This window comes from Melospiza melodia, chromosome 5 (genome assembly GCF_035770615.1).
Source record: "Melospiza melodia melodia isolate bMelMel2 chromosome 5, bMelMel2.pri, whole genome shotgun sequence".
NCBI classification, from domain to species: domain Eukaryota; kingdom Metazoa; phylum Chordata; class Aves; order Passeriformes; family Passerellidae; genus Melospiza; species Melospiza melodia.
In genome coordinates this window covers 32823595-32838868 of record NC_086198.1, presented here as the reverse complement: position 1 = coordinate 32838868, position 15274 = coordinate 32823595, and the positions used below count along the sequence as shown (strand labels likewise).

The following is a 15274-nucleotide window of genomic DNA, read 5'->3' as shown; positions in this document are numbered from 1 at the left end:
GGGGGGTAATGCCCTCAGAGGGAGGATACCTGTGTTCCAGGCAATGCCTTCAAACACCCCTTTCAAATTCCCACCTCCGACTCTCTGGCTTATTGAGGGGTTTCTATCCCACACCGGTATAGCAGGGGGAAATGGGGAAAAGCAGCCAGGACATGCCCTAAAAAAGGCCCTTTTCCTTCTCTTTTAAAAACTAACAGGGTTAACCCTGCTACTAATTTGTTTCATTTGCAAAACCAGCCAATTCCCATTTTTCCCAAAGGCTCCCACAAGCCTGGCTCAATTCCACCTCCTCCCATCGCCCTCGCCTCCCTCCCTCCCCCCGCCCCCCTTTGGCTCCATTTCATCTCAGAGCTATTTTATTTATACAGAAAGAGAAATAGCTGGCATAGCTCCGTGGTGTGGAACATCCCATCCCCTGAGCCTGCCCTGGCTCTCCCTCGAGAGCTGGGAGCTTCATCCCAGCTTCCAGACTCCCTCTGGCCTCCCTAATGATGCTCTTGTTTGGTGAATATTCCCATGCATCAGCCACCTTTCCAAGCCTGAGTTACCAGAGTGAGTAGCTCCTGGTTGCAGGTGTCAGAAGCCAACTCCAGCTGGGACCACAAAGGAGAAAATCCAAGGAAACCGCCCCATTTCCCGCATACCCCTGGGCTGAGCCCTGCAGAGACAGATGCTGCCCCTCTGAGGAATAAACAGCACAACATGAGGAGCCTTTCCCTCACTTCCAGCTGGAAATTTAAAAACAGATGGATTCCCAGCAGCCGGGCAGGGGCGAGACTGCCCCAGGAGGGTGTGGCTGAACAGAGGTTTAACACAGAACACCCCCACTTCCATCCCAAATAACACTATTGGAGCAAGCCAAAACCACACCAGAAGCACCAAACCAGCCCAAAATTGGGGACCCCTATCAGCTGAGCCCCTCAGCCCTGCACTCTTCCACTTGCTGCCTCTCCATGTTCCGCAGAGCTTGGCAGGCCCTGCCTTTATTAATAGCTCTGTGACCTTGTGTGCAGCCCCTGAGCCTGCTGGAACTCCACTTTTTTTCCCACAAAGCAGCAATAATCCCTTCTGCTCCTGATTCTGGCCTGGAGGGGTGAGCAAGGCAGGATTCCGGGTGCCAGGGAGTGAGGGAGCTTGAGCTGCTGGTTCCATCCCTGGATCATCCCAGTGCCCCGATCCCAGCATCCTTCCCGCTCCCATCAGCTGCACCTCCATGGACAGGGCAGCAAAGCTCCCTAGAGCACCTCCCATCCCATAAAGCAGCTCTTTGCCTGTCTCTATCCCCCCTCCAACGCCCTTTATCCCCTGAAAATGCCATTCCTTTTCCTACCCTGCCATTTATTCCCTGGGAAAGGGAGTTAAGGGCTCGGTGCCAAGATAAACAGACCAAACAGTGGTTCAGCATTCCCTCAGCATTCCCATTCCCTCGTGCTTTTTTCAGAGGCAAACACCAAACACAGGGGAACAAAAGGTCAAAATCACCTGGATCCTGTACCATGAATAATTTCCCTTCCAAACACCTAAGCTCAGCTCAACTTAGAATTTTGTTTCAGACTCCTCTTGTGGTTGGAACCCAAACAAGAATATTTCCAATCAATAACTGGAATGAAATTAGCTTCCCATTTAACAGCAAGCCTGTTTGGTTGTGGACCCGACCAGCACGGTTTTACCATTAGCCACACTCCAAGGCTACTTGGCCAGAGTTTTCTGGAATAACTCCTGCAGGCTGGCAGGAGCCCCACTGGCACTTCAGGCTTAGCTGGGAGCAGGTCTCCATCCAGGGAAGGAGCTGGAGTCAACAGGTGCCAACCAAAGCAGCAGGGAGTCTTGCTTGTACCACAGAACAAAAAAATGAAAACACAGGAGCTTGTAAAAAATAAAGCACTGATTTTCCTGACAGTGGCTCGGGCCTCACACCTCCCCACATCCAACCATTTTTCAGCACTGAATCATGGTTTAAACTCAGCTGGGAATTTCCAGGGAGTACGTGTGTGAAAGAAGAGCACATCACGCTCAGTGTAGTTTGTTTATTTTAATAGAGACCTTTTTTTACATTTATTTATAGCAGTGAGAAAAGTGCTCCAGAAAAAGATACCCCAGTCAAGGCAAGCTACAATAGCTACCATCCAAATCCTAAATATTCCCTACAGAAAACGGGCACTGCTGGATTAAGAAAAGTTCATTTTACAACAGAACAAGTTAAAAATGAGTAATTATAACCTGAAGAGGAACCAACCTTTTTTTACATCTTATTACTGTGAAGTATCTGCATGTGAAATTCACAGAGGACTTCCTGCAATATTTAGGACTGCAAAACACCTCAGGCAGAATGTTACATGAAAGAGGGTGGAACTGGGGTTTTTATTTCTTTCAAAAGGCAGTGGTTCTCCCCCCAGTGAAGTTCGACCATGAACAAACACCAAAATAACACAGAAAACTGGACCCTGGGCTGCTTTATTTCAGTGAACATCCCAGGCTCAGCCTGATGTGGAGGATATGTTTCACTTTAGGTACCTAACCAGTAAAATCCAGCTATGTACGAGTCTTAAACCCCACGCCACCTCAGCCTTTGCCAGTGAACAGAGCAAAACAAGGAAGAAACAGGGAAAAAGTGACTGCAGCTGGCAAAGGAATCTGAGCAGAGAGACAGCAGCGAGTCAGGATGGGTGTCCAGGGGGAAACGGGGGGCTTTGCACCTGGATCTTCCAGCTGCTCATCCCAGCAGGCAGGGCAATTCCCTTGTTTCAAGGGAATTCTGTACACACAGGTGACAGTGCTCGAAGGGAGCTGAGGATGCCACTGCTGCCCACTGGCCATCATTCCCAGGAGGCACACACATCATCCCCAGGGAACACAACATCCCCACACACTGCCCTGTGGATGCTGGCACTAGCCCCAAAGGCCTCTCAAAGCGACCCATTTTCCCCCAGAGCTGCCTCTCCACCTCCCTTCCCCTTCAGCTGCCTCCAAACTCCTCCTGCCGCTGCGCCGGCCGCTCACCACATCTCCTCGTGCTGCTCCTCTCACCTGCCTGCTCCCCGACGCAGCACAGGACTCCTTGAACTGGGAAAACTGGAATTTTTACTGACACAAGAGTTGCTTTGTTCCCAAACCAGTCTTTGCCGGGGCCCGGTCGAGCCTGCCCCAGTCACTGCTCCTCCAAGGACAGCCGGCACCGCCCGTCCTGGGCCGTGTTGTAGGACTCACAGCTCTGGCACTTCATGCCCAGCAGGTGGAACTGCACCGTGGAGCGGGCGTTGCAGTCGTTGCAAAGGATCTGCAGGCACACACGGGAGGGAAGGAGAGGCTGCGGCACCAGCGGTGGGTGTATTTAAACAGCAGTGACAACATCCTACGCCTACACGTGACTGCTCCTCAGCATTCCCCACCCCTTGGGCTGAAGCCCGATCCAGCACTCGTCCCTAGTGCCCTCTGCTGCCAGGAAGTCCGAGGCACAGCTCTAGGGAAGCCAGGCAAGGGCGCCCTCTTACCTCCACCATCATGTTCTGGTACTCGGTGGGCATGGGAGTCTGTGCCACCTCGTTGTCCAGCTGGCGCCAGTACCTGGTCATGTCCAAGGCCGAGTGCATGCACAAGGGACACCTGTAGCCTCTGGCAGAAAGAGGGGGACACGTCTCAATTAGAAGGTGAAATGAGGCCATGAAACAAGGCCATTGGTAGGGACAAGTTTCACATTGTATCAGGCAAACAAACAGCTCGAAGCAGCAAGTTCTGGCAAACAGAATTGGAAATTATATGCACTTTATCCCTTTAAGTTAGCCCTTCATCCCTTTAGGAGCTGTCTTTAAGTCAGATGGTGCAGAATTGGCACCAACTTAGGATTTTTACCTCTTGAAGAAATATGTTTGGACTAGGGTAATATTGAGAGGAAAGATGTTTGGAAATACTTACTCCTTCAGCATTTCATCGTAACATGTTCTGAAAATGAAACACAGGTCAGTCAGAAAAACTGAGTTACTGACAGGGAACACACCTGTGCTGCACAAAGGGAATAAACCACACAGGTATCCCCTGTGTGGTATGGCAGAAATTAAAAACATCCCTAGGCCAAATAACAGGAGAGCTTCACACTGTTAAACCTGACTGAGAAGGAAGACAACCCCCCTAAAGAAAATACTTCCTGGAGAAACAGACTGTCCCCACAATGCAGGTGCCTCAGAAAGCAGCTGTAAGCAGCTGGTACAGACTGAACGCTGCTGAATAAACACTCAACACAATGCAGCAGGTGTTTCCCTTGCTCAGGTGTCTGCTTTACCTGTGAAGAAGGTGACCACATGGCAGAACATGGGCTCCAACACGAGATGTGTGAATATCCTGTTTGGAGGCAAATATAAGACAAAAGAGAAGAAAATCAATTCACACACAGTCAGAAACAGGGGCCACACACAGTTATCCAGGAGATGAAAAGAGGCTGCTCACCTCCAAACATATTGGACAGTCCTGCCTGGAGACATTTTCAATACACTTTGCAAATGGAAAAAGAGAAGAAAACATTATTCTGCTGTGTAGTTTTCTGTGTTTTTCTATACTGTAAAACTCCAATAGGTAAAATTTCTTATGTCTTCAATTAGTGGCACCTGTGTTGCTGTTAGGTGAATTTAGAGAAGGAGAACCCACTGCTCTCCCTGCTCCTGTGGCCTCAGATGGGGCTGAGGCACATCCAGCTTCATGTTCAAGGCACTCCTTTTTAAGATATGGAGGTCAGTGGTGCATCCTTACCTTGTGCTTTCCTTGGAGACTCAGGCTCAGGCACAAATTACACTTGGAGCAGTGGAAGAAATCCTCCTTGGGGCCAATCCTGTGGAGAGAGGAGTCAGGGCAGGGCCGGTGCCCGCGGAGCCGGGCCCACTGCCCGCACGCACCTGCAGATGCCGCACTCCTGGCAGTGGTACTGCTTCTTGTCACGGTCAAACAGGTGGCAGATGTCACAGTAGTACTCCCCAAAGAGGCTGCCACAGCCCTCACAGTGCTGCTGGGCCTGAGGGGACACGAATGTCCTGAGTGCTGTGCCTGCTTCCAGGCTCCAAAGGGGTGTGGAGCTCTTGGAGCAAGGCTGGGAGCTAAGAAGTGATCAACAGAGTGGAGAGGACAGGCTGAGGGAGCTGGGCCCTGATAAGGGATGGCTGAGAAGATCGAAGCCATTTCTGCAGGGATGTGGAAGGTGCCAAGAGGATGTAATCAGCCTCTGTTCCGTGCTGCCCAGAAACAGGCCGAGAGGCAATGGGCAGAAGCTGATGCACAGGCAGCTTCACCTGCACAGGAGGAAGAGCTTCCTTCCTGTGGCCTGGAACAGAGAGACTGTGGAGTCTCCCTCACTGGAGATATTCCAGAACCGCCTGGACACAGTCCTGTGCCATATGCTCTGTAATCACAGGACATCCTGAGCTGGAAAGGGATCCACAAGGTTCACAATGTCCAACACTCAGCCCCGCACAGGAGTGCTCCGAGCATCCCACCAGGTGCCTGACTGCAACGCCCACAAGCCTCCTGACCTGTGCCAGGACTGGGGCCGTGACCCCTTCCCCCGGGAGCCTGTTCCAGTGTCTCTGGGTCAAGAACTTTCCTTGCCATCCATCCTAAACCTCCCCTGACACAACAGCAGGCCATAACCTCCCGGACGCACCTTCTGCAGGAGCCGGCAGCTGCTGCACTGCACCTCGGACACCTGGAACCGATCCAGCTGGTGCTCCTCGGCTGCGTCGTGGCACAGCCGGCACGGGTACAGCTTCCCGCAGCACGGGGCCTGCCAACGGAAGGAGACGGCATGGAGCGGCCACCACCCTGGCACGGCACGGCAGGGCACGGCACGGCCCCCGCTCACCCACCCGCAGCCGGCAGCCCCGCCGGTAGTGCTCGCATCCCTCCTCGCCTCCCGCCGATCCCCCCGCCGTGGCCATGGCCGCCAAGGCTGCCCGGTCCCGCTCCACCTCTTCCGCTTCCTCACAGCCGGTTCCGGAGGATTTGGAGGTTTCAGAATGGCTTCCCCCGCTCCCTGGCTGGAAGCCTCGTGTTCCCCTTCTCGCTGAAGCCTGGTTCGAGTGGGAGGGGAGCTCTGGAGATGTCCCGTCCGAGCTCCCTGCCGAGGCGGGGTCACCCAGAGCAGGACCGCGTCCAGGCGGGCTGGGAATGTCACCAGAGAGAACTCCACGACCAATCACAGAATCATAGAATATTCCGACTAGGAAGGGACCCGTCAGGATCATCGAGTCCAACTCCTGACCCTGAACCCCGCCAATCCCACCAAGCTGCCCGAGAGCTTTGTCCGAACACTCCTTGAGCTCAGTGATCCCTGCGGGTCCTATCCAACGGAGTAGATTCTGTGAGCTCTTCATGTTGAGGTAGAGCTCCTTGTCTTTCAGTTTCTGGCCACTGCTTCTTGTCCTGTTGCTGGGCACACCAGAAATCTGGCACCATCCTCTTGACACCCATCTTGGAGATACTTGTATGGATTTATGAGATTCCTGCTGTCTTCTCTTCTCTGGACTGAGCAGGCCCAGCTCCCAGAGTCTCCCCTCCTGAGAGAGATGATCCAGACTCCTCCATCATCTTTGGTCTCTGCTGGACCCTCTCTGGTAGCTCCTTGTCCTTCCTGACCTGTAGAGCCCAGAACTGATCACAGCACTCCAGATGTGGCCTCACTGGGGCCAAGCAGAGGATCACCTCCCTGGACCTGCTGGCCACACTCTTCCCCATGCAAAACCTTCCCCTTAAACCTTTCTCTCCTCCAAAAACCCAGCTTTCCCCCCAAAACCTCCACTTTTTCCTCCCCAGACCTTCTCCCCATGGCTATCTGACTGACTACTGTGGCCAAGTGGAGCATCCACTATGGGGACAGTCAAGCCCAGAATTGGAAGATATTTTTATTTACAAATGAAATGTACATGTCAAGAGACAGCATAGAGACAAATCCCTAAATACAATGAACTCAGACCATATTCTCTCATGATCCATGGGTGGGAAAGGCTGTATTTTGTGAAAAAATAAGTTCCAAAGTTAATGACACCATGTGGGTTGTGACAGCTGATGGAAAAAAGTTTTGAGCAAGACAGGGACAGCCCAAAACTGACCACAGACAAACTAAGGCCAAGTAAGCAAAAACTGTTTCCAAACAGTCAAGTTTTACTGTCCCATTCTCCTAGAGGACCTAAAGGAACAATGAGTTACTGAGACATTCCACGTGCCGCCTGCATCACAGCTCAGTATTCCACAGGGATATTCCTTCCTTCACTATCAACACTAGCCAGACAACATAGCCAGGGCAAACACCCCAAAGACAACTACCCAGATGCGGGGTCAAAAATGTGAAGAGAAAACCTAAACCAAAGTGACAAGTGCATTAGCGAGGGTTTCAGAGGAACAGCTGCAGATTTGCACATTTAGATACTGTATTTCTTGCACAGATGTTTTCTTCACTGTCAAGGCAAAGGTGCTTTTCGATCCAGATCAGGCAGCCCACTGATACATGAGAATTTTGACAGCTGCTTTCGTCAGGATTCACTGAAAAACAAACCTCTCAGGCAGGCAGCAGCTGGACAAGTGAAAGCCCAGCTTCCTTCAGAGTCCTCCAAAGCAGCTCCTGCCCTTGTCACACACCAATGACCACTACTCTTCTCAGACAAGACTTGGCCCTAAGCCAGAAAGTCAACATTCCAGGGGCTGTTTGCATGCAAGAAATCCAGCAGCAAAGGCAATGCAAGCTCCATCCTTGGCCTGGACCCAAGCCACTTCCGTGCAGTCTGCTGCACCAACAGGAGTAAGGGATCCTCCTCTCCCCTGCAGACACCTGGCAGCTTTAGCCCCTGCAAACTCAGATGGATTGTTCCCACTGTTCAGTCACCTGCATCAAGAGGAGAAAAGGAGAATGACTCTGGACAGACAAAACACAAAGGTGCTCCCTGGTGAAAGGCTTCCTTTATTTTGCTTTGTTACACATCCTTACCTTGCTGAAGCTGTGCATTTACACCTCTGTGCTTCACAGATCAGAAAACTCGAGTTGTTTTTTCCCCTCCCCACATGCAGGCAGCCAGCTTCCCCTTTTTTTGCTGTTCTACCAGCTTGCTCAACCCCCCAATTCCGTGAGCTGCTTCTTTTCCAGCCCCAATGCCCAGCACCTCAGGAAAATTATTTACTGTGCACAGTGAGCTGTGTACTGTAAGAAGTCTGTCATAGCTGCATGTCCTGATCAAGAATGTGAAGTGTAAAATAATTTTCCTATTGCAGTTCCCATCCCTAGGTGAGTGTTCATGAAACCATGCATTTGGAAGCCCCCAGCAGGCTGCACGGCAGAAATGCAAGCCCACCTTTTACAGGCAGTGTGACCATCTCCCCAGGGCTAGTGCTCGACCCTGGGGAAGGTGGCTTCTGATGCATCCGGCATCAAGGTCCCTGACAGCTGTAAATTGGGAAAGAAAGAGACAGGATCAATTTCCAAGTGTAGCATCAACAGAGAAGACAATCAGAAACAGCCTTCTAAAGACACATGCAATGCCAACACCTAATTGAAAACAAATCTGTTCTTTGGTCAAATCAGGCTTCAAAAATGCTCCCACAGTGGATGACTTAACAACCCCGAGGCAAATTCTGCTCCTTTAGGAGTCAAACTGGAATTCTGTGGGCCGTGCTGTTGAGAAAGTCCCCAAAAACCAAAGCAAACCAAACAAATACAGAGCAGCACAAACCACTTTATTGCCTTGCTACCTGCTGTGAGGGCAGACTTGAGTTATGAAGGTCGATAGCAGCGAGGGAGGGGACTCGGGACTCTGCAAACATTCTATTTTCCTTCTTCAGAAATCTGGGATGCTGAGCTGCAAAACACAACTAAGGTGCTTAGAGCCATGTTTAGGGAGTGAAGGCTGACACACTGCTTCTTGACACTTGTTGGGTACCCAGGTTCTATTTAGAGGAGCTCAAAGTTCCTACCTTCCGCTCCCCTCAGCTCGGGGAGATGATTTAGTTCTGGCAAACGCACATTTGTCTTGAGGAATTCCCATTTCTTCTTACTTGCCTGAAGGATAGGTTTTTTGTTAGTAACCTATAGTCAAGGGCATATGGAGCAGCTCATGAAAATATAGACAAAAATAAAGCTATTTTCAAGCTTAAAAAAAGCAGTGGCACAGCAATGCTCTGATGCAGCTGGAATTTGTCCAAGAGTGAGGCAAAAGAATCTGATGTGTGTGAAGGAATTCAACCTGCTCAAGTGCTTTTTATACACAAGCAATGGAAAAGCTACAGCAAAATAAAAACAATCATCTAAGTGAGGCTGCTTTTGGAGAGATAAAATACAGCCCTTGGAGAATGGCTGGGATTAGTTATCTGGAAAAAGGCAAGTGTTCTTGGCTGGCACAGTAATCATTATGCCTAGGTAGTGAGAGAGGAGGAAAACTTTCCATTTCACTTGTTTTCCTTATCAATTTTTAATGCAGTTATGACATGACTAAGTAAAGCCCTGGCCACATTAAATGCAAACCCTCAGTTCTGAAGCAGCACTGCACACATGGTCTATCGCTCCTGGCCAGGCAGGAGGCCATGGATATATTCCAAATCTCACAGATATCCTGTGCTGGTCTGCTCCCCTCATTAAAAATTGCTTTCTGACATAAAATATATTTTATCTAAGAACTGTTAGTGAGGGATAATGAACGCAAAATCTGCAGGGGAAAAAGGGGTAACAAAACAAGTAGTATTTCTAGTATTCTAGTATTTCTAGTATTTTTAGTGGGGAGTTATGGTGAAAGATGGACCAGATGGAGTTCTTGAGAATACAACACATGACTTAATTAATTTTTGCTTGGCCAAGGAGGACAGACAGACAGACAACTCACCGGTGTCAGGCTGACATTGCAACGCCCCACTGGAGAAGGCTTCCGTGCCTTTAGCAAGGGGTTCAAGTATTTTTTACTCTTTTCATCAAGTCTGTAATCAGAAATGCCCCACAGCTGGTATGAGCTGGGCTGACACAGCCAATATAAAGCACCAAATGCAAGGTATCCCAAACCCCACATCCTGTGCTCCCACACTGTCACCCTGCCCCTCCCAGGGCATCCCAGGAATGATGGATAGGAGCTCCCCTAGCTCTGCTCCCTTACCTGTAATTAAGGCTCCCAGGCCCAGACCCCATCCCAAATGTAGGAGAGAAGTTCTGGTTGATGGGAGGGATAAATGTGCCCAGGTTCTTGGCATAGTCCAAGTTGCTGCTGGAATCTTTCAGGTTGGTCTGAGGGCTCAATTTCATTGGGTGGATTGTGTTGTCATAGAGGAAGCTCAGCTTGGAGGATCGATCTGCTTTCTCTGCATCAGCTTTAGAGGGCTTGGTCTTTATCAGCTTCCCATCTTTGCTCCTTGGGCCTATGCTGAAATCCTGTTTGGGAAGATAAACATCATCTTTCCTTACAGTCATGGTTAAAAAAGCAGTTTACAGCAGTGCATACAGCAAAAAAACCATGTCAGAAGCCTACACGTGCATGATTCTGCAAGAATTTAATGGAGATGGAATTGGTTTTGGTAGAATATCTCTGCTTTCCATCAAACAGGAGAAAATTTGTCAGGGTTCCAGCACTCTCTGTAAATAAGTCACTTGAGACTGGAATCAGAAATGATAGAGGAAAACCAGCTGTATCCTGTGTCTCTTCTGAAGAAATTAAATAAAAACTCATCTCAATGTCACCTCAAAGTCACTCTGAAGCACCCTTGGTATCCAGTTGAAAGGAAAATTTTTATTTTTGATGACAGGGCTTTAAATCAGGTTAACAGCAGCATAAAGCGTGACTTATGCTTCCCAAGTGATTCCCCTCCAGCTCTGTATCACCAGGAACTGCACCACAGGTCTGTATGGTTCACCTGAAAGGGACTGGCCCAAGAGCCCCCTGCACACTCCCAAGCTATTTCCTAGGAATTTAAACTGCTGCACCTATTTTAAAAATAATGATACAAAACATGAGAAAAATCCCAAAACAATACAGGTTTGGAAAACACAGATGGACCAACCTGGACGCTGATGATTTTTCTTTCTTCTGAAACATCATCTTTGTCCCTTTTATTGACTTTAGATTTTTTTTGAAATTGATGGTCTCTGGTATCTTTCTGGATTATTTGTTTAAGCTCCTGAGTAAATCTACATTCCATATAAGGAGAAAAGAAAGAAACAAATAATAAAAGGGCTTCTGTTTATCTTAATAGCATCATCAGTTGTTAAGCCCAGGCTCCTATAGACTTTTAAACAGTCAAACAAACTGTGCCTTTTAACTAATGAGAAGACAAATGTAATGTATACATTAAATAAAATCTTCTTCACACATTTTTTCACAATACAGCAATAAAGCAATAAAATACAGCAATACAGCAATAAAAAATAAATCTGCACCAGTTTGGTGCAGATGCAGTGAGTGAACACAGTGTAAGACTGTACTACCCAATGTGGGGTGACACTGATGAATTAATGTCACAACAAGGTAAATGTGCCACTGCAATGTGTTCCCTTCCAACTCTATTTTCAGGAAGGTCAAGCCAAAACAAACGGAGGCATTCAGCAGCTGTGAGCTCTGCAAACCCAGCAGTGTGCAGTCTCCAAGCACAACTGCTTCACTTCTTTCTAACCTGAGCCTGCAGTGAGCAGGAAAGGAGCTCTTACCTCTCAGCAAAGCCGTCCTTGTTGAAGAAATCACCCTGCAGGAGCTGGGCACAGGACGGTCTCTTGTCTGGGTCAATCTGCAAGCACTCCTGTCAAACCAGCAGGAGGACAAAAACACAGCAGGAATTAAACAAAGGCTTTGGCACGAGGAAAAGACCCCTGCAGTGACCCCTTTGGCCCTGCAGAGCTGGGAGTCCCCATCACCCTGGACTGGAGCTCTGGGATCCCCCACCAAGCTGCCAACCCAAGCTGCTCACTGCCTGGAGAGCTGAGAGAAGGGCACTTCAACATCCCTGTGCTCAGCTGTGTGAGGTGGAGGGCAGGGAAACAGAGGAACACTCACAGGAAACACTCAGTTAATTACCTGGGCTAATTCCAGCGCTTCAGCAGGGAGCTTGGGATAGCGTTTCTCCAGGGATTCGAGCTCCTTCACCTCAGGCAACTTCAGGCCGGCAAAGAGGGGGTTTTTATAGAATAACTCCTGTTGTCTTGGAATTAAGTTACCTAGAATCAGGCAAACAAAGGTGGAAAATACAGGACAGTGAAACATGTGAGAGGCTGAAATGCTAGTAAGGGCTACAGTCTGGCTTGTTATCTTTCCACCCATCAAAACAAATCTGAGCCCTTCACTCCTGAGCAAGCCCCAGGGGCTCTTCTTACCCAGGCACTTGGTGATATGGTAGAGCTGGTCAATGTCTGAGTCTCCAGGGAAAAGGGGCTCTCCTGTAAGCATTTCTGTTATCAGGGCGCCAACAGCCCACACGTCCACAGGCCTGGGGAGAAAAACCACCAGCAGCCCAGCTCAGCACAGCTCCATGGCTCCAAAGGCAGAGGCAGGGATGGAGCAGCCCCTGCACGCTCCCCAGAGCCTTTGCCAGGCTGGCAGGCCAGGCTCACCTGCCGTATTTGCTGTCCCCCACCAGCAGCTCCGGGGCTCTGTACCAGCGGGTGGCCACGTAGTCCGTGTAAGCTTCCCCAGAAGTGGCCAAGGGCCGGGCAAACCCGAAGTCGCAGAGTTTCACTACTCCTGACTGGGAAACCAGGATGTTCTCTGGCTTAATATCCCGATGGATTATCTGCACAGAGAGAAGGAAGTCAGGCAAACTCTGTGTGTGTACATAGCAAACTGATTGGCTCAGCAAGAAGCACAGCTTTCTCATATGCAAGTAGAAAATTACAGGCTAACACAGAACCACTAATTTCAGACACATTTATTTTATGTATCTCTTTTTCCTTTCTATTTCTCTAAGTTCAAAGACTATTCTAATATGTATCTATTGATCGTAGCTGCAGAGCTGATTTCTTGCAGATACTTACATTATGGCTGTGACAAAAGGCAATTGCTCTCATAATCTGAAACAAGTATTTCCGAACCCTCTCGAAGTCCAGTCCATTGGGAGAGTCCTCAAGATCATTGAGCATCGTGTGATCCACAAACTCAAACACCAGATACCACCTCTTCTTCCTCTTACACACATCCAACAGGTTCACCAGGTTCTCGTGCCTCAGTTGCTGTCAAGAAACAGGGAATGTTTAGTGAGGGAAAACACTAAAAGTTATAAAGGGAAATATTTTAAAAAAAATTTTTGCAGTTAACTTTTTTAACTGCAGCCCTGCTGGGACAGTACCAAAAAATGCACCTTGAATAAAAAGAGGAAGAAAAAGCAGCCGTGTTTTCCAGTTATTTTGTCATGTATACTTTTGTTTCTTTTGTGTCCCCAGCAGACAAGGCTCCACCTCCCATTTGTTACACATTTATCACACACCAACACAAAAGGCCATGCTACAGAGCACAGTTATTTATTAGCTGGAACCTGGCAGGAAAACATCCCCAGAGGCTGCCTGGAGGCAGCAGCAGAGCCCAGGAGTGGGACCCAGGAAGATGCAAAAGGACTGCAGAGCACAGGGAATTGCAGGGAAAACTCTGCCGGGGCAGAGGCAGTGCCAGCCAGCCTGCACCTGTGCCTGCCCAGATTTCTTAGAAGGTCTGACAAGAGAAGAATTTTTAAAGGGTATCCAATAAGAGAAAAAGCTCTTTTTCCAAGAATTATTTGTTCCCCACACAGGAGACCTGAAGAGGTTTTTGCTGTTTTCAGACACAATTAAATTTCTGCCCAAACTCGAGGGGGAAAAAAAATTAAAACCAAAGATAGACAGGGAAGAAGGGAAGGAACTACAAAGAGAATAAACCTCCAGGTATTTATTTCCCCTGTGAGAGGCCACCCTTCCTGAGCTGCATATGCAAACATTCTCCTTGCAAAGGTTCCATTCACCCAGGAAAAGCAGTTAATTCCCAGCACACCTGGGTGCTGCTCAGAGCAGGGACAATCCAGGCTCTTCAGAAGGGTTTGAAGGGATAATGCTTGGAGCTGCATGCATTTCTATTAACTCCAATTCTGTAACTCTTGTAGTAAAGGCAAACACCACTTTTTTCCCCTCTTCAGTGCACAGGAACCATAAGCTGGCCGATTTAGGAAGAGATACTGTGGCAGACAAAAGGACAGGACCCAGGTTTGCCAGTATTCCCACCTCTGGAGCAGCCTGGAAATAAGGTTTTCCTTCTTTTTTTTTCACCAAACAGATCATCTGGGTCCCAGTGTTCCAAACTCCCAATGTGCCCATGCAGAGGGACAAGCACTGTACATGGGACAAACATTCCTATGGGGCAAGGGAAGCTCCTCAGGACAGCCCATGGCAGTGCCTCACCACTCTGACAAGGAATCATTTTTTTCTGATATCCAGTCAAAAGCAGCGCTCTTTCAGTCTGAATCCACTCCCCCTCGTCCTTTCCCACAGCAGTAACACCAGGCAAATCCCACACTCCAACAACAAAGGACACAGTGCACACATGGTTCAGGGAATCCCACAGGAGTCCTTCCTGCCAGGAAGGTGCCATGGGTAGAAAAAAAAAATAAAGGAAAAATTTCCTAGAAGTGTTTCACTGTCTCAGGTGACCCCGGCAGCCCCCAGCCCGTTTAGGGTCACACTCCCAGGCTTTAAAAGGTCAGCGTTCCTTCTATTTCCAGCAAATCCCCAGCAGGAAAGGCCAGACATTTGGGACAGGGGGACAGCCACCACCAGGAGGCAACAGAGACCGCACCATCCCCTGGCAACGCCAGAACATCCCAAGATCCGCCAGGTGCATCCAGCCCGGCGCTCAGGCCAAGGGAGCCGCGGCTCCGCCAGGCCACAGCACGGACGGTTCCGTTAAATCCAGCGCCTGGAGATCCCGGCAGGGCCCGGGCGAGTCTCCCTCGGCCTGGGGTGTGTCGGTGACACCTGGTGAGTGCTGTGAGGGGAAGCCGAAGGAGTCTGAACACACAAATTGCTTTGCAATTTAAGCACGAAATTGTTAGAAAAAAAGCGGTGCCGCCGGCCTCACCTTGAGCAGTTTGATTTCCCTCAGGGCGATTTTCCGCACCGCCGCGTCGTCGTCGCTCTCCAGGAACTTCTTGACGGCCACGATCTGCCCGCTCTCCCTGTTCCTGCACTTGGTCACCATCCCGTAGCTGCCTTCCCCCACCAGCCCCAGCACCTGGTACTTGTCCATGGTGGTGGCGGCAGGGCGGGAGGGCCCGGGCCCTGCGGCAGGGCCGGGCCGGGACGCGGGGACAGCACCGGGATGGC

General features: G+C 49.6%; 2 protein-coding genes across 3 annotated transcripts; both read right to left on the bottom strand.

Annotated features, from left to right (window-relative positions):
* Window positions 1-2012: 2012 nt before the first annotated feature.
* On the bottom strand, window positions 2013-6224 carry RCHY1 (ring finger and CHY zinc finger domain containing 1). The gene is made up of 9 exons (XM_063158086.1): window positions 5847-6224; window positions 5645-5764; window positions 4884-4999; window positions 4741-4819; window positions 4441-4485; window positions 4277-4335; window positions 3913-3939; window positions 3492-3612; window positions 2013-3277 (listed from the first exon to the last, which is right to left on the bottom strand). The coding sequence occupies exons 1-9, from the start codon at window positions 6222-6224 to the stop codon at window positions 3149-3151; spliced, it is 1074 nt and encodes a 357-aa protein (XP_063014156.1). The 3' UTR covers window positions 2013-3148.
* A 641-nt stretch (window positions 6225-6865) lies between these two features.
* On the bottom strand, window positions 6866-15255 carry CDKL2 (cyclin dependent kinase like 2). Of its 2 annotated transcripts, XM_063156896.1 has the most exons (13): window positions 15030-15254; window positions 12965-13159; window positions 12545-12723; window positions 12308-12420; window positions 12012-12151; window positions 11648-11736; window positions 11005-11131; window positions 10107-10378; window positions 9843-9933; window positions 8941-9025; window positions 8719-8825; window positions 8322-8413; window positions 6866-7858 (listed from the first exon to the last, which is right to left on the bottom strand). In XM_063156896.1, the coding sequence occupies exons 1-12, from the start codon at window positions 15195-15197 to the stop codon at window positions 8354-8356; spliced, it is 1626 nt and encodes a 541-aa protein (XP_063012966.1). In that variant the 5' UTR covers window positions 15198-15254; the 3' UTR covers window positions 6866-7858; window positions 8322-8353. The 2 variants fall into 2 exon arrangements, with proteins under 2 accessions (XP_063012966.1, XP_063012967.1); XM_063156897.1 differs by lacking the exon at window positions 8719-8825 and having other exon boundaries at window positions 15030-15255.
* Window positions 15256-15274: the final 19 nt, after the last annotated feature.

Excerpts from the sequence above, each read along its gene's own strand:
- RCHY1 (XM_063158086.1), bottom strand. The coding sequence starts at position 6,224 with ATGATCCTGACGGGTCCCTTCCTAGTCGGAATATTCTATGATTCTGTG. Across the intron at positions 4,336-4,440 it reads ACTGTCCAATATGTTTGGAG|GATATTCACACATCTCGTGT; the intron begins GTGAGCAGCCTC and ends GCCTCCAAACAG. Across the intron at positions 3,278-3,491 it reads ACCAGAACATGATGGTGGAG|ATCCTTTGCAACGACTGCAA; the intron begins GTAAGAGGGCGC and ends GTGTGCCTGCAG.
- CDKL2 (XM_063156896.1), bottom strand. The coding sequence starts at position 15,197 with ATGGACAAGTACCAGGTGCTGGGGCTGGTGGGGGAAGGCAGCTACGGG. Across the intron at positions 13,160-15,029 it reads GGGAAATCAAACTGCTCAAG|CAACTGAGGCACGAGAACCT; the intron begins GTGAGGCCGGCG and ends GTTTCTTGACAG. Across the intron at positions 8,414-8,718 it reads CAAGTCTGCCCTCACAGCAG|CTGTCAGGGACCTTGATGCC; the intron begins GTAGCAAGGCAA and ends CCCAATTTACAG.